Source organism: Haliotis cracherodii, unplaced genomic scaffold (genome assembly GCF_022045235.1).
Source record: "Haliotis cracherodii isolate W230 unplaced genomic scaffold, xgHalCrac1.p SCAF_26, whole genome shotgun sequence".
NCBI lineage: Eukaryota > Metazoa > Mollusca > Gastropoda > Lepetellida > Haliotidae > Haliotis > Haliotis cracherodii.
The window spans coordinates 3,054,143-3,076,925 of record NW_027266282.1 but is presented as its reverse complement, the minus strand read 5'-3'; the positions used below and the strand labels follow the sequence as shown (position 1 = coordinate 3,076,925).

The 22,783-nt window shown below is 39.2% G+C and overlaps 1 protein-coding gene across 1 annotated transcript; it reads right to left on the bottom strand.

Moving 5' to 3' along the window:
• Positions 1 to 9,280: 9,280 nt before the first annotated feature.
• Positions 9,281 to 22,435, bottom strand: LOC139472985 (cubilin-like). The gene is made up of 20 exons (XM_071255482.1): positions 22,360 to 22,435; positions 21,827 to 21,863; positions 20,882 to 21,133; positions 20,347 to 20,436; positions 20,061 to 20,228; positions 19,663 to 19,917; positions 19,318 to 19,410; positions 17,307 to 17,564; positions 17,051 to 17,140; positions 16,551 to 16,820; positions 15,848 to 16,102; positions 15,184 to 15,276; positions 12,631 to 12,888; positions 12,367 to 12,456; positions 11,806 to 12,105; positions 10,831 to 11,085; positions 10,529 to 10,621; positions 9,932 to 10,159; positions 9,608 to 9,694; positions 9,281 to 9,354 (listed from the first exon to the last, which is right to left on the bottom strand). Exons 1-20 carry the CDS (start codon positions 22,432 to 22,434, stop codon positions 9,347 to 9,349), a joined length of 3,255 nt encoding a protein of 1,084 aa, XP_071111583.1. The 5' UTR covers position 22,435; the 3' UTR covers positions 9,281 to 9,346.
• Positions 22,436 to 22,783: the final 348 nt, after the last annotated feature.

Sequence of the window (22,783 nt, the reverse complement as noted above, 5' to 3'; positions counted from 1 at the left end):
CAAAAATGTTTTAGAGAACACGGAATACGTGTATTTACAGGTGGTTTGTGCATGTTTCACTCCATTGGTTACTTTGTGCCATCTCCATGGTATATCAACGGATAACCACTGAAGAAAAACACTGGGTTATAACTTAAAGATATTTTATTGTCGAAAAGTCCCAATAACCAGGATCAATTGACGTGAGTAATGTGGGTTAAGGCTGCTTTTAGCATTATTTCAGAATATCTCTTTGGTGGAACCCGCGAGCACAGAGATGCGTCACAGAGACGGGTCAGAATAGGAGCTCATCCAGGACTGGAACTTACGATCAGTGGATCCATCTTATGATGAAAGTATAGCGTCAACCACTTGTCCACGCCCACCCCTTCTCACATGGAACATATATTAATTTTCATTATATTATGTACATTTGACATGGGCCGCTTCCGCGGTATAGTGGATAGAGTATCCTCCCGGAGAGCGGAAGGTCAGGGGTTCGATCACCAGCCACGTCATATATACGAAAATCTTTAAAAGATAATACTTGTTGTTATCCTGCCTGGCACAAAGCATTAATGTGTGTGAATGAGTTGGGTTTAACGCCGCTTTTAACAGTATTCCAGTTATATCACCGCGTGTCAGGTTAATGTGTGAGGAAAGCACGGAGTGATGCAGGACGTTTACCACTTCGGTGAAACCCACGAGCACGTGTATGGTGCTGACATACCTTGAAACATAATCCCCCCCCCCCCCCGAAGCATTTAGGGTCCAAAGCAAGAATTGGTCGCCACGGAGCCAGTATAATGCGTCTGAGTAGGTGTATTCATGTTAAACAGCGAAATGGTATTCAGTGGGATATAGCACTATGAAGTCGGCATTAGTCCTGGCTAGTACAAGCACAAACACACACGCGTGCATGTATGTCGCTATATCAGTGCAATTATCAAATATCTGACATGACATTGTGTTTCTTTTGCCAAATACCATTTACAAAATAGTTTCAAGTCGATACAGCTTATTGGTAAAGAGTTAACAGTATTTTAGACACGTGTTGTTTTATGCAACTTAATCCAAGTAATTCTGACCGGACGCCAGCGTCAAAGGCAGCCATCAACACGGAACTCAAGCAGGAATTACCAATGCTTTCATCTTAAATAATACGTGATCGTGTCGTTCGGTTCGCTATCGGTAACTGTTAAGTTTTACGATGACGATTTTTTAACATTTTCAGTTGTCAATGAATCAAACAAATAGTCGATGCACTTACTGGTATTCAGCACTAAGCAGGCTCAGGTACGAACCCAATGACCCCGAAGGCTATTCAATTTGTATTAAAGGTTAATTGTATGACAATGTACCAAATGATCTGTCCCCAATATCTAAAAAACAAATTGATTTACTCTTACTTTGACAACGATAGTTTAGTTCAGCTGGAATTGGTTGGGGAAGAGCACCGCAGCCCATATACATGCAAACTTTTGTCTAAAGGGTGTGACAGATGAAGCGTCGGGTAATTACTTCAGAGTTCACATTATAGAGTAGTGGCCAGACCCTCATACCCCTCCCCATAGTAGAACATAGCAAACTTAGATTTTCCTTATGTTTTTGTATCCAACAGACTAGAAAATGGTGGTTGTTGTCAAATGGGTTGGTGGCAGATAAGTCAAAATGCACTTTTCTGTTGTAAAAGTGGAGAAACCCAAACATATAGTCCCACTGAGTTCTAATAGACTGGAATTATTATTATCATTTTTAATTATAGCCTCTCACAAATTGAGTTATTAGTCAAAATATTTTGCTCCATTTTCATTTTCCAATTATTGGAAAAAGAACCGAAATGAATCATTAGTATTATCAACCAAGCTATTTGATATCTCAAAATGAGCCGACACGCCTTATGATGAGATGGCAGTGTTGAAGTCACTTTGAAGGTCAAGTTCTAAATTATAACATAAACTTATAAAACATGCTACAAATGCACATACAACTATCATTACTGGTTCTGGGTGTGTTTGGTAAAGACCTATAGAATATACGAAGAAACAAACTAAAAATGTCAAAATAACTGCTTCCCCGCAGAGAACATATATATTTACCTGTGAGAACAAGACAGTAACAAGATAACAAAGGTGGAACCTTCACAGAGGAAGCCAACATTTAATTGGCTCTGATAGGTGATTAGCAATGTACAAATTGAACCGGTAACAGTCTCCGAGCCAATGGCAGAGGCACCAGCAGCGCAAGTCCCAACCGTAGAGGATGTATATACCAGATCCCCTGCAACTGTGGCCACCAATACATTGGATGTACCCTCAGATCCCTCAACACCAGACTCAAAGAACGGCAGACGTGACCTGAAATCCGCTATTTCCAAACATATAATCAAGAACCAAGCCACCAAAGTCCTGTCTACCACCAGCTTGCGACAGTCACCTATTTATAGAATAACCTACGCGGTACGAGTGATTACGAAAAATATGTCACGAGTGAAATTAATGTTTTAAGTTCCGAGCTTTAGCGAGGAACTTAAAACATTAATTTACCGAGTGGGTTATTCTATTTATTACCCATATTCATATTAAAGACCTGTTTCAAGAAAAATACAATCAACTGTCAAGAATCAGCTGTTTTGTATCAATCCGCGTGTGAAAAAACGCTGTCCACTCATTCCAACCGCATTACTCAATTAACGTGTTGTTACGCGTGAAAAATATAGTTCTGTTAAAAAAATGTAAAGATCACATTATTGCAGTTATATTTCTGTCCGATTTACACAGCGTACACTATCTAGCATTGATAAAGAAGACAGGTTTCCCAAAAGGTTCATCAGGTTTTGAAATCAAAGCTTGTTTTGACAAGATCTCGTCACTGACAGACGCCCCCGTCGTGCATCGGCAGATACATGCATTTCACATTGAGAAGAGGAAACATGGAAAACCTGTCAATTTTTTTATGTGTCATTTGACAAAAATGCCAAAACCTATAACAACAACATAGACGGAATGTACAGAAGTCTTGTTTGTTAGAGAAAAGTTACGAAAAGAAGGTAAACTTTGAAAAGTACGATTGCTGTCACAGTGTCGGAATGAATGACCCGACTTGACCCAGATATGAGACAGCCGAAACCAGGAATGACAAGAGAACCGGCGTTACAGTTTAATCCGGACAAGGTTAATGAACATCGTGTGTGATTTGAGACAAGTGTCACTGATTGGAAACATGTGCATGTGGGATTTCATGAGGATTTGTCAAACGCGGAGTGGACACAGTCAGATGACGGGAGTTTGTTGATATTTTGATGTGATTCATAATGGTCGAATACCTGTTGATAGACAATCACGGTATCTGGAGACTTGGTGCTAAGCTGTCCGCATTCACGGTGTTCATTTAGTTCAGTGTCGGACACAGGATCAGCTCGCTGGGGTAAGTTTTCTTTTCCTTGTATTTTTATTAATTATTTTTGTTTTGATTTCAAAACCTCTCCGAATTTAGCAAAGTGCATCGATTTCGCAACCAGATGCTGGTAATCATGTCGCTAAGGTAACACTCTATGCTACCCTTGATCTGAATTCTGAACTGTCTGATGTGCATGCCGAAATGATACATTTGCAAATAATAATGTTTAGTTGCACCTTTCCTGTGTCATTAACCTCATAGTCATATTGTCTCCGGACGTCAGTCAGCCTGCATACCGCTCAGCGCCATACTTTGCAGACGTCGCGGTTACGAAAACCGTATACATTGTATAAAAAAGTGTCACGTTCTTATTTCTTCACACAACGTTACAAAATTGTACGAAATAGTGTATCTATATGATGTCTTTCGGAAAGTCTAAATGTTGTTGCAAAATGAATTTTTTATTATTCTCATACCATCGTTGAAAGTGTTAGTAGTCATATTTTTCGTGTTTTTCATTTGTGAACTAAGTTCATGTCAACTTCACAAGTTTAGTCTTTTTCATTGTGTTTTCATTTTCATTGGCAGTTATCGATGTCATCATCGTTCACAAAGGCAAACCTGTCTATACATTACAAAGTCCGATTTTTGGATTCGGGGTGTCGAAAAATTCATCAAACAGCAAGCCCTCTAACACAGACGCAAACCAGGACTTGGTGGTGATGATCTTGGCGCCCTAGAGACAGTTTCTGGCAACATCACAATCTGAATCTTGGAACTTCAATCTGGCCATATGCAGTTTTGACAACAAAGACATTAAATGTGTTCAGAGGTTGAATTATCGAATAACTTTTTATGTCAGTCAGATCTCCGGGGTCATTTACTTTGACAGGTATCAAATGGCCAGCCATATGTTTGTTTACAAACGGGGACGTAGTTTTGGTTTTTACTGTAAAATGAAAATCATGTGAAATAAATGAAAAAAATGATAATGTGAAATCATGTTGTGAATATGAAACTATGTGTCTTGTCTTAAAAATCTCGAATCAGTGAGATTGTAGCACGTAAAACATCTGAAGGGAAAGGCGTGGACTTGTGAATGAATGGGATGAGAAAAAAATAGTTCCGTTGTCCAATGAAAATTGATCTTTGTTCCACTGACCAATCAGCTTCGAGAATCACTAATTGCACACTGTGCAAATATCAAAAAGTTATTACACTGCATTTTTGAGCCCATATGGGTAATAACAGTGCTTATTAACTGTTGGCTTACCTTGTTTAGTTTCCACCTTTGTTATCTTATTACTTACATATATAAATATGTACTCTGCTGCATAGCATGAATTCACCAGATGAAGGAGTAAGTATATATTCCGAAATGATCCTCATTATAAAGAAGTTGACATCCGTAAAATCTCCCCTTTATGTGTTACACTTCTAAATGATATTCAAAGACAACAAGGTCGTTAAACCTCATAATCATACATATAAATCAGAATTTTTATGAATACACTATTTCTGAAAATACCCAAAGGAGTGCACTACTATGATTATATTTGTAATTACATACATGATTCTTCAGAAGAGAAAGTCACTTATACGTAACCGAGAAATAGCTTTACTCATGGCATAGAACAATATTGTGGCTATGTTGCCATGCTCAGTGCCAAACACACTTCTGAACTTGATTAATTACTTATTAAAAATTAACATATCGGTTTTCTGTTTCCACAAAAAAACAGTAAATACACAATGGTGTCACTGGACTATCTATCTGGTCCATTACTTGACTCTCTGGTCTCTTTAAAGACAACTGTCGCATGGAAGGCAACATACAATTGTATCAGTGGCATGTGCTACCGGTAGGGCAGGACAGTTCTACCTTTTTCGCTGATTTTCAGTGATCTATTCATATCATTTTTCGCTTCGGCTGTTTTGCTTTTACGCTCAAGGGAATCTGTATTGGCGGACAATCGAGCCTGGTTGTTGACGTTTTATAACTTTAAAAAAATATTTTGTTCTATTATGTTCTGCAATACTGAATTTTAAGGGTCGTGCCTATAAGATGTTACGACATTTATAGACTGTAATAAATGTGTTATGGTATGAAATAGGTTTTAAACATACTTAGCTTTGGATTTATGTCGCTGAAAGAAATAAAATATTTGTGTGTTTTAACTCTACACGTTAATGACATGTATCATATGTCAGAGGCTCAATATCTCAAAATATCATCATGCTTTGAACATAACATGTTCATGAAAAGTGTGGAATATAGTTATTGGTGTCATTCATTAGTTACCCCCTCCCGCTCGCGAGTCAACACGAGGTACGTCTAGAAGAGTCAGAAGAGAAATGTCAACTGTTGTGCGATGTCCAATCGAAACCCATTTAGACATTAACTACTTGATTATTTGAATATTTCATCACTTTTCTTTGATAAATACAACAGCAAGCAAGAGTCGAGCAAGGATTGTAAAAATGTCCATATTTAATAGGACATGTTTAAGCTCTTGCTTGGTGTTGTCGTATTGTAAGCATCTCAGAGCATGATATACCAAGTACCAAAACTGTTTAAACGGTTTAGAGGGTTAGAGAGAGGGTTGGGTGGGTCGGTGGAGTGTGCCCACCTCTAATATGAAGACAGAGACCATATTAGATGAGTAAACATTAGCTGAGATAATGATAAGGATAAGATTTTATGGAAATTGTGTGAACTCACATTCTTGTGTAACTTGACGATACAGCATTATTGCACTGAGCTGAGTTAAACTGGACTGGGTATTGTCTGTAATTTATTTGTAAGTGAATTGTGAAAGGCAGTTACACGCTCGTAAGTGTGATCTAGAACATTGTGAAACGTGATATTCTTATGGTGATGACCTGGTTATAATTCAAAGAAGACAGCTTTCTCAACATTGCTGACACCTATAGAAGATGCTTTCAAGCAACAAATGTTGACAGCCATGTTTCAGACGACAATATGGCTGCAGATATATGACTCATCTCATCTGCAGTGACAGATCACATGCCATTTGAACCTGAGGCTTGAGTGACAGATCAGTAGTGGTAGAGACTATATGTATCTTATATACTGCATTGTGAAAAAAATGGATTTGGTAAAGAGCTTCTGACAATAGTGAAGCAGTTGCATATTACTGTTAGTTTGTTTATTCGTTTGTTGTTTAACACCGCACTCCACCTATATGACGGCATACTGTGAAATAATCGAGTCCAGACCAGTCTATCCATTGATTGACAACATGAGTATCGATCAATGCAATTGTGAAACGATGACATGCATCAACCGAGTCGGCGAACCTCACCACCCGATCCCGTTAGTCGCCACTTACGACAAGCATAGTCGCCTTTTACTGGAAGCATATGAGTACTTCACATTGACACTTTAAAGTAAGTCAATATGATCAGCAATTATAGTACATAACACTGCGATAATTATCTTATATAAATAAAATAAACACATTGGTGTACAAAAAAGTTAGTGTTGTCATAGTAATTTTTAAACTATGTTATTAATTGTTATTTCCTCCACAGGATGGGGGTCCGGATCACATTTACTAAATGTTCATACGTTATATTATACCTACATTAATTGTGGATATTAATGTAAGTTCATTAAGCATTCAGGTAGATTCGAGATATCACACGACATGGTTGTCAATATGGAGGTGTCAACATTACCTTTAGTTTGGGAATATTTTGAAAATGAAATTTAAAAAATTTCCATTTGTTTGTGACACATTCTGGCCCATAACTTGATTTTAATAATTTTGCGAATTGTTCTTTTGTAGGATTCTTAAGTCAGCACACTGATTTCGTTTATAAAAATGAACATTGCAATATGCAAACTGATTTCTTTTTGCTGCTTGTTGAATGTAAGCTGTACGTGTATCCAGATAAGTCATATGACACTGGACTGAATGTGGAATGTAAGATGTACGTGTATCCAGATAAGTCATGCGTCACTGGAATGCATGTGGAATGTAAGATGTACGTGTATGGAGATAAGTCATATGTCACTGGACTGTTTGTTGAATGTAAGATGTACGTGTATCAAGATAAGTCATATGTCACTGGGCTGCATGTTGAATGTGAACTGTACGTGTATCAAGATAATAAGTCACGTTCACTTGGCTGCGTGTTGAATGTAAGCAGTACGTAAATAAATGTATTAATGTTGTAAAATCGTTGACCTCTGCCTATATTTTTGGGGGTTACATTACTGTCTGCGATTTGTCTTCAGTTTATCATTAAAATAATCTACATCTAAATACAAGTTGAAGTGCAACACCATGCAGTGGGACCCGTGACGATCGGTTTTAATATATGAATATTAAATAAAAGTATTCATCAAACAAGGGCATACACATGACATTTGTACTTTTGTTAAAAATAATTTATAAAAAGCAAAAGCATATTTCACATTTAAAATAAACTAAAATTATCAATGTAATTTTGTTCAGTAATTGATACCTAGTTATTATATATTAAACAACTGCTTTCCCGACATTATTATATATTCTTCCTATTTCCCTTTCATTCACAATCCCGTAGAAGTCATAGCATCTTTTATTATAGCAGCAAAATCTATACATATAGGATATATCTAGGATTTACGAAAAGCCTAACCCTACCCGAAATAGATGCGCATAAACTAGTGACCTTATAACAACCATTGGCGAATCATACATTTACGTGTTATGTTATAAGGAAAAATTATTACTGCTTATAATCATTTTCACAAGGATTATGTCACTAAACCTGGAGCCAAATGTATGCATGTATTTATTCCTATTTCAATATTTCCATTAAAGATGGGTAGGTATTTCTCTTGTTGTGATATCAAATTCACAAATCACTGCAGTATCAATACAGAAAAAAACCCTGTATGACATCATCCTACTCATTGTTTTCATCAGATAATTGGGACGTTTAGTAAAACTTCACAAGGTGCGATGGAGGGAGTTCGTGTTGTGTGTCGTAACCGGTTCCACTATTGGTATGAGCACCAAACTTTGCGCATTTGCAGATACCTGAAGACGGGAGTCAAGTTAAAGATAATCGTATCTCCATCGTTGAAGAATTCGAACTGACTCCAAAGCCATCATACAATCGTGCAAAGATCGGTTTCTGCGAGTGGAATAGGACAGTTATATGGTGGTTCTAAAGATCGCTTGTAACTAAGATTGCTCTGTACATGTGGGCCTAGAAGTTCAAAAACATGCACTGGGAGCATAACGAAAGCGTGAAAAAACGGTATAAAGCCAAACTGTAGTGGCGTTAGCTAGAGACACGCCAGTCTGCGGTCTGTGTCGTGTTGGGAATCGGCGGTCCGGTTTACAGTTCGTCTCCCAGGCCTATCCTTATGGATAATTTGCCATTGTGGATGCGCCTGTTTTTTTCATATAGTGCCCTATGGCGGATTGTATGTACCTCCACAATGATCACCAAGAGGGCCATGGCTGGACTCTCCAACATCAGAAAGATGAAGAGGGACTTGTAACATATTTATGATTGAGTGAGTGAGTTGGTATTAACGCCGCTTTGAAGAGTATTTCAGCTACATCACGGCGTGTCAGCTTCTTGTGTTCAGAAAACCAAAGTGATGCAGTTCTCAGACGTTTGCCTCTGTGGTGAAACACACAAGAAACATAAGACTAGAAACATAATCAGGGTGAATCTTGGATTCGAACCGACCATCAGAGGTCTCTGGTGCAACAAAGGTTCACAACTCTGCAAAGCGAATAGCGGCATAGAGACGAAAGACTATACGTCGCATCCGTATGCCACGTCGTGATGAGTTAATTTACAGTTCAAAGTGTCAATAAAACAAACTCACAAAGTCAGTCACTCATTGAAATAATGAGATGAAATATAAATATAGAGCACATGGAGTTTATTAACTAATATTGTTGTCAACTAGATCTCGCCGTGTAGGTCAGTCTGTTTATGCCACTGCGTAAAAGAAAATAGGAATATCAGTTAAAAAGTGTGTGTCAGTGTATCTTGCTTCGAAAAAAAATATTAGATAATAAAAATTATATTTGATTGTGCATTGCAAAATTTGTAAAGATAGTTTTACATTTACGTTCTGGAAACAAAGAAATTGGTTAAATAATATTTTAGACTTGAATTTATGGGCACTTCCATACAAATATACTAGTATTACCGGATCCATATTGTTTACTAGAATATGTGCGAAGCTCACCTGGCGATGATGTGAAGGACATGTAGAAACCTTCCCTTTGCACGGAGCCGTCAGATGTGAAGGTGATCACAAAGGTTCCATCAGATTCTGAGGAGCAATAAACATAAAGTTACTGGAAGTACTAATACGGATTTTACAGAAAGAAATTCATATGTGAAAGTTTGCTTGGTTTAGCTTTTTATTTTTAATCTTAAAATACTTCTAAGGTACTAAAACTGTTTCTATTTCAGTGTTTCTTGTTCATCAGTTGTTTCAAGGTAACGGAAAGCAGAAATGATAAGCATGTTACATAAATTACAGAGGTGGAAAGTGAGCTACACTCACGGTATGTCTTGCTGCCGGGGCTGCTTCCACACAGTCTGTCTTCGCCCATGGTGACGGCGTCGTACATGCATCTGCTTCCACTCTCAATGTCAAATTCCTCAAAGGTGAAGTGGAGTTCAGCTGGCATGGGGGTGTTGATGGTGTATGTGCATGCCATGTTGGGACCGTAGCCACCAGGGGGAGTTGCGAATGACCCGGATGTACCATTGATCACAGCATTACAATACTCTGAATACGATAAAAAGGCAGAACACCCTAAAAGTAGTTTCATGTCCTTAGTTTAGCGTCATTGACCACACGATACTGAGCTTGGGATCTTGGGGTCAAACAAGTGTCTCGCCTGTTAATGAGGGCTTTGGGTTATTAAAACTGCAATGCCAAGGAGGAAAGCGGAATAATGCTTGTGAGGTGATATTCGCCTGTTTGGCTGATATGAAATCAACTTGAAAGTTCGTCCCAACAATTCATTTTTAAAATGATCACAGTATTTGTTCATCTGAATGGTCTCTGGGGCATGATACAATGATAAATATACGTTAATGTAAATGTCTTAATAATAATCACTGATTACGTATGTGATGCGAAGGTTGTACTTGCCTACTTCAGTCTGGTAGTCGAAGGCGAAACCGAGACCCGAAACACTCGAATCACTGACGAATGTCATGGTGAGGAGTGGCTCTGCGTTAGAGTCTGGATTATAGAATTTTTTTATCAGATAACAGAGGAGTTTAATTGATAAAAGTGATGTGGAAAATCTTGTTTCTGAAATCTCAAGTATACAAATATCAGGGCTGGGGACACAAATATGCATATGCTAAAAGACGATATCAGAAGACACATGCATAAATGTAGTAATGTAGCTGTGTTAACATTGATATTAACACTTGCAGTGTGCTTACATTGCTTCACGAAGGGACCTCTGTTGTTTCCACATAGTGTGTCGATGGTGTTGTTTCCAAGCCTCACTGACAGGCTGTCGTAACGACAGTTGCTATTATATTCAACATCAAAGCGTGTGAAGTTGATCGTTGTCACGTGGGGAAGAGCAGGTGAATATAGATTGATGCGGCACTCTTCGTTGTTTGCGTAGAAACCATCAATGTCAGTTGCCAGAGATATTCTGCCTTCCAGGGATTCAGTGTCGTAGTTGCAGGCTGCAATAGGAGATGGGGACATACACGTTTGTAATCGTCTTTCAGAAACACTCAAATGCAAACCTTCAAACTCAGTAACTTTGGAGAAAAACCTTTGCCCTGGTCGCCTTTGTTTTATGTCATGCATGTCACGGCACCATTGAAGGCAGAACTTTGAACTATGAATCATTAAAAATAAGTTTCCTTCCTCTTAAAATAACACATAAAGAGACAAAATTTGTTGGATATACTGACAAGGCCCAAACCCTGAGTCAGATATATAGAAATTGTTATGAAAGTATGAATCATTGAAAAATACCCAAAACGAACAACGTTTTCATGACTCATCCAGTCGTGTTTTGTTTACGATCCAAATGGCATTGTTCTGGAACCGTACGCCTTCAAGCTTTCAGAAAGAACTACACCCTGATCAAAACATTAAATAAGGCTGCCTCTGAGACAAACATGTTTCCGTGTTTGCCAGAAAATGCAAAATCATAATATAACGGATGGCTTTAGTTCAACAATTTGTTATTTTGTTTTTTATATTTCTTTGGCTGAAACCAAATGCCTCTGCATCTAATAAGCGACGTGAACGAATGGATTTACAAGATTCCCATTGTTCCCATTTTAACAATCTACTGAAAATCTAAATGTGCCCATCACAGTCCCACATATTTAGATGATGAATACTCTTTACAACTGAAGGCTTTATTTTTGTATAAGATGACTATAACCTACCATATGTCGTTACGTCGTAAGGTTGCACGGTTGTGTTGCCTGGTGCGACGGTGTAATTGCCTGGTGCAACGGTGGTGTTGCTTGGTGCGACGGTGATGTTGCCTGGTGCGACGGTGATGTTGCCTGGTGCGACGGTGATGTTGCCTGGTGCGACGGTGGTGTTGCCTGGTGCGACGGTCGTGTTGCCTGGTGCGACGGTCGTGTTGCCGGGTGCGACGGTGGTGTTGCCTGGTGCGACGGTCGTGTTGCCGGGTGCTACGGTGGTGTTGCCTGGTGCAACGGTCGTATTTGCAGGAGCGACTGTTGTGTTCGAAGATGTTCCATTTTTTGAAGTAATGCAGCATTTAAAGGAAAAAAGTGATCAACATGTCTCCAGTTTAACTTACATACAGTAATGAAACATGTCCTCAATGATTTTCATGATCATTAGTTATAAGTTATTAAATGGTAAATCTTCTGGCAACGTTTTAACGAACTCACTAACTTGATATTTAGTGATTGTAAATCTTTTTCATAGCCAGCCATTATTCATCATCCCACACATTAAGAAGTGTATCGTACCCATCCTGATGTTGTAGCGAGCCACAAAACCTCTCCTTTTCACTGAACCGTCGGTGACAAATCTCAGCACAACCTCACCAGTTCCGTTCACTGTAAAAGCAGCACACACAACGTAAAAAGCAACAGCAGTACCACCTGAGAGAAACTTCCAGTCCCAAACTAAATAAAATACTCAACACTCTGGTGAAAGTTCTCGCTGGTCAAATTGTGTGTTATAGCGACGTTAATGTGAACTCCCATTTGATATTGACCACTTGAGCTCACCTCGCCTCTCGTTGATGGTACTTCCACACCATCTTCGTCCACCATTGATCTGAACATAATCGTAGGGACATCCATTACCGCCCTCGAGTTCGAAGGTGGTGAAGTTGAAGTGAAGACTGCTATTGCTGGGGACATTGAAGACGTAGCTGCAGTTGAGGTTGTTCTCGTAGTCCTCCCCTGTACCAGGCAGGCTCTGGATCATACCGTGCTCAGCCCGGGTAGTGAAAGTGCAGTTGCGACGGTTCCTAGGAACACCCCCTAAAACACAAAATAGGTTTCAATAGATAGTACAGAGAGCTAAAACATCTGAACTGAGGGCCAAAAGAAACGTTAACAACATTAACTGAGTTGCCACTTTGAAACAAAGATGCCAACCTGTTCAAATTCAGTAAAGAACACATTTCACGAATACAGCCTTCATGTTCTCTGTCGTTCTTTGCACGTGCTTTGCGGATTTAGGGAGAAATTGGTGTTTTTCAGCATCTTTTTAAAACATTCTTTCCCAAATTATCGTGCAAATTACGGGTAAAAATAACGCTGATCAGAGGTAGAGAACCATAGGTATGCTGCAGATGGGAGCGACACAGAGAACGGTTGCCATTAACATGAACTGCTCCAAGATGACCATTACCAGACTGGTCGCACGTCTCCGACAGACTGGCAGAACCGCAGACAGACCACGGAATGGCAGACCAAAGGCCACGACCCCGCAGGATGACTGCTTTTTACGGGTACCTCATCTGAGGAACAGATTTCTTACTGTGACGTCATCAGCTGCCAATACCTTAGGGCATCCGGTCAGCAGACAAACAGTGACCAGACGACTACGACATTATGGTCTCCGGGCTTATCGCCCTTTCAAGGGCATGACCCTGACCCGTCAACATCGACGTGCCAGACTGACGTGGTGCAGGGAAACTCAGCGATGGCAACAAAGGGAATGGCGGCGAGTGCTGTTTAGTGACAAGAGCAGGTTCCAACTCTTCAAACCTGATGGGCGGACGCGAGATTATCGACGACGTGGTGAACGTACGGCTCCTTGTTGTGTCCAGGAGGGGAACTTTACGGGGGCGGACGTGTGATGGTCTGGGGCGGCATTTGCGGGGACGAGAACACGGAACTTGTCATCATCGAAGGCAATCTGACAGCACAACGCTACATTGACAAAATCTTACGGCCAGTGGTTCTTCCTTTCATCCAGCGTCAACAACGGACGGTGTTCCAACAAGATAACGCCACACCCCATAAAGCCCGTATTACTAGAGACTTCCTCAACGCCAACGTGACTGTCCTGCCGTGGCCAGCTCGATCACCAGATCTGTCACCCATAGAACATCTCTGGGACCAGCTGGGGCGTCGTCTTCGGAAACGTCAACATCCTCCCTTCACGAAACAAGCGTTGATCGTTGGCCTCCGTGAGGAATGGAATCGGATACCTGCAGTCGATGTGAGGACGCTTGTCTACTCAGTTCGACGCCGCATTCCAAGATGCATTGCCGCTCACGGAGGTCATATCCCGTATTGAACGGTCTGGGCCGTCGTCACCTTAAAGTTGCAACCAATGTTGTTGATCGAATGCTGGACGAATGACCCCTTGTCAAGAAATGTCCCTGTTGGAGGTCAAGGAATTTGTTGTTGAATTAGTAAATTTACTGTTCTGAATGATGAATATCTTCAATGCAATTGTTACTGCTGCTTCAAATTGTGTTGGTCATATTTTATCCTAGAAATATCGTTGGAAACGTGTCTTTTGGCCATCAATTTAGTAGCATGAACGTTGTCATTCACTTTTTTTAAAAGGGCATGGTAAAAGTAGTAAGTTGACATGCAATAGTCATATCGTAAATTCAGAATACAGTCATATCGTAAATTATGTGAATTAAGTCTAATGTATTCATTAAATTCCGTACAAAGAGAGAAAAATACTTTTGTCATTCATCTGATTTTTTAAAAAAGTTTCTGCAACGGCAAGAAGTAGTTTACACCCCACAAGATTCAGAATACAGTCTGAAGACAATAATAACATATAGTTAGAATATTAGTGCAGTGTCTATGAAGCAATATCTTCTGTTGTAATGACATTCTTTATGTAGTGAAAATGGTACTTCATTTTCTATGAGGCAATGTATGTAACTCGAACTACATCTCGTGTGTTCAAATATACATATACGGCAGCTTCACGAGACTCAACGCCATAACATAACTACTTGAGCTTACGGATATTTTGTCATGGGAATAGACGTTTTTTGAGCAGCCTCGGCAGTTATACATATATTGTGGGGTCAAGTATTAACCTGTATCATTCATAATCTTCACTGACATTCTTCGTCAATTTAGCATCAAGAACAAATGAAACATTCTCCCCAGGTTGACATATGTGTTTTCCGTTTTACCTCACTGTGTATATATTACTGTTTATGGAAAAGTAGGGGGCGACAAATGATCGACGAATAGTTCCTTGAATATGTCCTTTACCCATAAAACCCATGACTTGCAATCAGTTTAAAACTCATTGCGCAATCGCAGAGGAGTGAATTATGAAGCTTATCTCACTTGGCTTTATTTCGTATGTGGCAAAAAATCCTGGCCTGGTTACGCTGCCATCGGAGTGGAACAGTGCTGTGACATTACCGCCGTCGACGTCAACTGAAACAAACAGACTCATATTGTTGGCAGGATCTGAATGTTTCGACGAATGGAACCTAAAGATGCATGCCACTGATACAAAGGGAGGTAAGATTAAAAATAACTACTTTCATGATCATGAGATTTATTAAAACACACTCTCAGACCTATGTCTACGAAAAGAATCACACATTCATTCTGTCGGTCATGAACAATAAACTATCACCACATTTCTAATCCTTTGTAAGATTCTGTCGAACAAAACTTTGCAGCTAAGGTTTATTTGAAAGTCTAAGAGCGACTGCATGGACGTTAGGGGATAGGTAGAAAGCTATTTTCTGAACGAGTAGAACATGACATACTTCTGACTAGAACACGTACTCCTCCCTAGTTACGATGTAACACACATTTAGTAATTTCAAAACCAGTTTGGTTATTCCTTATAGAAACGTGCTTCATTATCATTAATGGCTTGTTTTACGTAACTTAGATTAATCAAGTTTTCATTACAACTGACTTCGTTTCGTTAACAAGTGACTGTAATGCTAACGTTTAAAGTAATAACGGTATCATTTCAACCAGGCCGACATACATTCCAGTGTGCGGTTATCCCACTCGTGACCACAGGCTTTTTCGGTCTGGTTGTTAGCCCAGCTGAACTGAAGCCAGTCGTATCTGCAGGCACTATTACTCTCCAGATCAAACCTAGTGAAGTTGACCCTCAATGTGTAGTCCCCATTGAGTCCGCTGATGACAGTCGCACAGTCCTGTCTGTTGGGGTAGGTCTGGTTGTAGTTAGGGCTTGAAAAGTTGCCTCTCTCGCCAGTCAAATATCTGTTGCAGGATTCTAATGTAAAACAGATATAATTTGATACGTAACCACTATATTTGGCAATGATTCATTAGAGCATCGTAAGCATTGAAGAAAACAACTTTTACAAATAACCTGTTGACAGAAACGGAGTGTCTTTCCACAAACACTGATTTCAATGAATAGTTTACATGAAGACAATATTCACATGCCAGCATATATATATATATATATATATATATATATATATATATATATGTATATGTATATCAACTCAATACGCTTATTTAGTATCCACCTGAATAATCCTGAAAGGTAGTTACAAAGTATAAAAGAAGTTGTTATCCACAAAAAGTTGAATGTCTTCATGTTCTTCCAACTAAATGTCCATCAAACACTTGAATATTTTATATTTCTCAGACAATATAGTTCTCAGAACATTTTTTAAACTAACACATATACATATACGTGGTATGATATTTACGGCTTCCATTTCCAGTTGTGTTGGCTGGGACGATAGTTGTGTTGGCTGGTACAACTGTTGTGTTGGGTGGAACGACTGTCGTGTTTGCTGGGACGATAGTTGTGTTGGCTGGTACAACTGTTGTGTTGGGTGGAACGACTGTCGTGTTTGCTGGGACGATTGTTGTGTTGGCTGGTACAACTGTTGTGTTGGGTGGAACGACTGTCGTATTTGCTGGGACGATGGTTGTGTTGGCTGGGGCAACTGTTGTGTTTGGTGATGTTCCATTGTCTGAAGGAAAAATATCATTATGACATCATTTTGACAGCGCCTGCTTTGACATGAATTATTTTGTCGGCAGAGTTATAGCGTACTGCTGTTTGAAGGGATGCATGAAAGATTAAGTCCTACTGGAGCATGCAAATCCTCCAAAATAATACTAATTATCAATGCTCACATTTATACAGTAGAATTGAATATATATTGTTGCCAAACCTAATACAACCAAAAATGAACTTTACCCATCCTAATGTTGAAACGAGCCACAAAACCTCTCCTCCTCACTGAACCGTCGGTGACAAATCTCAGCACAACCTCACCAGTTCCGTTCACTGCAACAGTAACAGTGGAATCTACTGACAAAAGACTTCTAGTCCCAAATGAAAATAAATATGCATACATCCTTGTGGTAAGAATCTAGTGAAAGTTTGTTTTTCAAGTAGTGCGTTACAACCATGTTGAACTCTCATTTGATATTGACCACTTCTATGAGCTCACCTTGCCTCCCGTTAATGGTACTTCCGCACCATCTTCGTCCACCATTTATCTGAACATAATCGTAGGGACATCCATTTCCGCCCTCGAGGTCAAAGGTGGTGAAGTTGAAATGAAGACTACTATTGCTGGGGACATTGAAGACGTAGCTGCAGTTGAGGTTGTTCTCGTAGTCTTCCCCTGTACCAGGCAGGCTCTGGATCATACCGTGCTCAGCCCGAGTAGTGAAGGTGCAGTTGCGACGGCTCCTGGGAACACCCTCTACAACACAAAAATAGGCTTCTATCAAGTGCAGACAACTTATCAGTCCAGTAGCATGTATGTCGTCATGCATTGTTTTGAAAGGGCATGGTACAAGTGGTAAGTTGACATGCCGAGGACAGCTCGTCATTTCAGAATACAGTCATATCGCAAATTACTCGAAATTAATCTAAATGTATTTATAAAAGTCCGTACAAAGGGCAATATCCATCATGGCCTTGGAAATGTACAACTAAATTCCTGTCTTAAAGATTAACCGTAAGTTTATTGAGAAAACACATATGAAATGTTGGACTTCCTCACACATGTATATGACATATGTGTGAAATGTAGGGATAGGACATTTAGACAAGGAGTGGGCATTCCCGTGGGTACCAGTTATGCTCGAAATTACCTGACCTGTTTGGTTTTTGTTATGCATTCGAGTCAGTATTTATGCTCAGATTGGCAAAATCAAAATAAGGAAATTTGGGCAAAAAGTATAACTTATGCTTCAGGTATATAAAAGATCACGTATCTTTCAATAATTGTCAAATAGCCAATTCCTTTCCACTTATTTGCCCACCTGAGCTAGAAATAATAGATACCAGTGAAACCACCTCATCTGTTTTATATTCAGATCTATTCATAAAAAATCGGTATTCACAATACTATGATAAGAGAGATGACTTTAACTTACCAATAACTTTCTTCTTATGTCGAGCAATATTGCAATGCTTATCTACATGTCACAACGTTTGAGGTACAATCGAGCATACTCTTTCTCCGAAGATTTTGAAGAGCGTCATACGACTCTTGCTCAAAGTTTGTTTGATCGAGTTACCACATTCAAGGCCTCAGTAAAACTTTCAAAAGATTTATGAGATATATGTGAAGGTAAGTTCCTAAAATGATGTATGACGCAAATCCTTATTTAAGTTGTATCATATGTACCCGTATTTTTTATGGTGAACAATTGACTTGCCTCGGCACGTGTTTGTGTCATCTGTGAAGCCGAGCACGCTTATCATTACGCGAATACGTGGTATCATCACTATTTGGAAGTTGTTCATAAATACATACTTAAGATATAGTCGGAATCGAATAATCGAATTTGAATTCTTATGGTTATGGAAATGTTTTTTTTGATTTTATTCAAATAAATATTCAAATGCTATATAGAATCTCATGTCCCTCCCTGTGGCTGAACGTAGTAGTTTGTGTTTAAACCCGCTGACAAATATCTTGTCTTGAAGAATAGTTTGCATGCTTTCACTAACATTTGTAGTCGATTCAAATCAAACACCATACAGAATGCGAAGATAAGGGCAGTAGTTAAAATGTTGTCAATGAGGCGATGTCTTTCGTTGTACCGCAATGCTTCATCTAGTCAAAATATTATGAAGCAATATCTTCTGTTGTACTGACATACCTAATGTAGTGAAAATGTTATTTCATTTTATATGAGGCAATTTCTCCTGTTGTACTGATATACTTAATGCAGTGAAAATGTTACTTAATCGTCGAGGAGGCAATGCCTCATCGTAGTGAGCCGTTGAACGCAGATTTTTTTTTATCAACCAACACATAACATAATGGCTTGGCTCAATGACAAAGAAATACAGAGTTCATTAAAACCAATTTGGTTTGATTTCGTATGTGTCCATATACCTATAATGTACCTATAAAACTATGTGAATTATAAAACTGACCTACAATCAGTTTAAATCTAAAGGCCCACTAACAGAGGAATGCGTTATGAAGTCACTCTCACTTGGCTTGATTTCGTATGTGGCAAAGAATCCTGGCTTTGTAACGCTGCCGTCGGAGTGGAAGCTTGCTGTGACGTTACCACCGTCGACGTCGACTGAAACAAACGAACCAGTGTTGAGAGCATCGACATCTGGATTGGTTAGAGGCAGAACTGAAGCACATAGGATAGTTTTGTTGGGGTACTCCATATATATCCATATATAATGGTCATGGCCTCATAATAGGGAACATATCTGACTTCAGTACAGGCAACTCTTCGGTAAATGTGACTTCGTTATTGTGCACATCATAATAGTGTGTTGTATCATTATAATAACAAGTAAACAAAGGACACAGTGCAACGTACATTCCAGTGTGCGGTTGTCCCACTCGTGACCACAGGCTTTTTCGGTCTGGTTGTTAGCCCAGCTGAACTGAAGCCAGTCGTATCTGCAGGCACTATTACTCTCCAGATCAAACCTAGTGAAGTTGACCCTCAATGTGTAGTCCCCATTGAGTCCGCTGATGACAGTCGCACAGTCCTGTCTGTTGGGGTAGGTCTGGTTGTAGTTAGGGCTTGAAAAGTTGCCTCTCTCGCCAGTCAGATATCTGTTGCAGGATTCTGAAATAACAGTTACATGTGTGTTTTTGTTTTTGCTGCAAATGTTTTTACCTTTATACAACTTATTCAGAGAGGAGGGAAAACGTTTCGTTTTGTGTTTTATATGTAGACTTAAAATCAAAGAGCGATGAAAATATATTTACGAGTCCCATTTCCGGTTGTGTTGAGAGAAGATGTTGCATTGTTGTAGGGAAGGGTAAAATTCGGTGAAGACGAGGCTGTCACGTTCAAGGACGGAGTGGTGCTATAGTTCAGGGAAGGCGAGGCTGTCACGTTCAAGGACGGAGTGGTGCTATAGTTCAGAGAAGGTACTGTATCGATGAAAAAAAATATATATATATTTGGGATTCGACGCTAGATCTTTTGAGCTCAGTCAAAACAATGGAAGTTGAAATTTGTTTTGCGTTCTTAAACCGAACCTGTACACACCTGGGATAGTCATATAAATGACATTGATGCCACGACCAACTTCAGAGCCGTCACTATGGAAACACAACTGGAAACTGTCCGTACTAGTGACTGAAACGCAAACATGGTACAATCACGCATTTTTAAGTAAGTTGCTGTTTCAAGTATAATACAAGATGTCTATACAAGATGTTGTTGCGATGTTGTGTTGTTGAGTCAACAAACAGTTGGTAGATTGATAGGTCTGTGTAATGTTTCTATGTCGGAATTACGTATTGTTTATAAACAAGTATTTATATGGTCATTATAAAGATAGGTACTTTGAACATATAAAACGTATATGGTAAAAGTGGGCCATTGTTGTATATCCTGGAGGTATACTGCCGCCACGTGTTGCGTTGACGACAGAGTCATTTGTACGCCAATCACTTTGCAAAACAAAGAGAAGAAAAAACAAACAAAACGAAAATCATAGGTACGTCAAGCTTGTGAATTCTAACACTTTGCAAAACAAAGAGAAGAAAAGAAAACCAAAAGAAAATATATTCTTCCTTACACGATCTTATGTATCCGACATCCTTTGTGCCACAGTCGATTTCGGTAATACCGTCACTTGTTCCATAGGTAACAGAGTCATAACTGCAGCGAGGACCTTGCTCAATGTCAAAGACATTAAACTCCAGATCGACCGTGAAAGAACCGCCAAAGTAAGGACGGAGCTCGAAGCAGCAATCTTCGTTGTTTTGGTATTGACCAGAGCCAAACTCTATCTCTCCCATGGGATCTTCCCTCACGCCCCCAACACATCCTGAACATCATGGAAGATTATGTGAACACATTATAATATACGGACTGAACATATATGTTATCAAAATATGTGCTGGTCTTCATGTAAATCTTAGTTCTCGTTGTACCTCTCTTTCAACTGCAAGGTCCATCATCAGGTAAAATACCCATGAATGATAGGTCCCTATTGAACGATATCATAAACACATTCATGTAACTTCTTTCAGTGGCATTATGTATATACGTTCATGTATATACACTTGATGTATTAATATAGGTACATATCTTATCCATCAATATGTGGCCAGACGTCAAACTAATATAAGAACTAATTGGTCAAAATTCATTAGCAATGAAATACATACACCTTGAAATTATTTTCGTAGCATTTTCATAAAATAATATACTTTCTTCGTATTCAGTTTTGTTTGTGTGAAATAACCACATTGAAATGTAGAAACCAGAATCGGCCAACTAATGACGCTTTGTAACTGCTAACATAGATTTTTTACCACTATTTGAAATGCTTCCTCAGCTTCTTTGCATCACATGATACGACTTGCGACCTTCAGAAGTAATGCAGTGTTCTTGTCCCAACTGTACAACAGGTACATATTTATCAAAACTCGATCAATGATATACGTAGATATGATGGCATTTAATTTTTTAGCTGCGTTTTCATTTTTTAAACCACCCGTTAAAACTTTGAACTTACTGCTTCCAGCTTGTCGCTTCAGCCGTGCTTTCTCATTCTGTTGGAGAAAAATAGAATATATTTACTGTCGATATGTTTAGCCTCCATTACGGCATGGTTTGTATATTCAACAGGTTTTGATAACCTCAGTATGATCTCATGACATTGCAAAATATCACACAGTGAATTTACGCCGTAAACGTTTTAACAGCACAGAAATCTGTATCTTTTTAGCCGAACACGACTTATATATATAAAAAAGTCTGAACTGTGATTTAATGTGTCTCGTTCTGCAATAGAGACCTAGATTAAGTACACCAATACTACTCAAACGAATTTGAAAAACACCCGATTCTTTCATATTGTTACAGTTATATATCGTTGCATGACAGAGTGGTATGTTTTGCTTTCTGTAACTGGCGTACTGTTGTTTGTCACTAAGAGTTGTAAACTATGAGTTGAATGACGACCAACTGCAGTTGTACTGAAGAGGACAGTAACACAATTAATGTGTAAATCCTCGCGTTAGATAAGTTGCCGTGTACTACACTTACTTTGAATGCTCGTCCTTCTGTGGAGGCCAGACAGAGGCAAACCACCAGCAAGCTGATCACTGCACGTGGAGACATCTTGATGTACTCTGTACCTCCAGACAATTGCTGAAACTTATATAGTCTCAGAGCTTCAACAATTAAAGAATCATATTGATTTTCAGCAATGGCCCTAATGTGGGTAGCTTCCGACATACTGAAACTTATAGCATACAGACACGTACATTTTTAAAATAAGTGCTAATTGTGTGTTCACCTGCTGGCAATACGCTTACATATCTACCAACAGGACCATCTGCAGAATTTGATATCACAGACGCTGATGGTCACTATTGACATACCATTACTCTACAGATATTGATATGTTCAAGGTGTTCACAATCAACAAAAATATCATGTGGTAACTACAGTCCGTTTGACTCCAAAT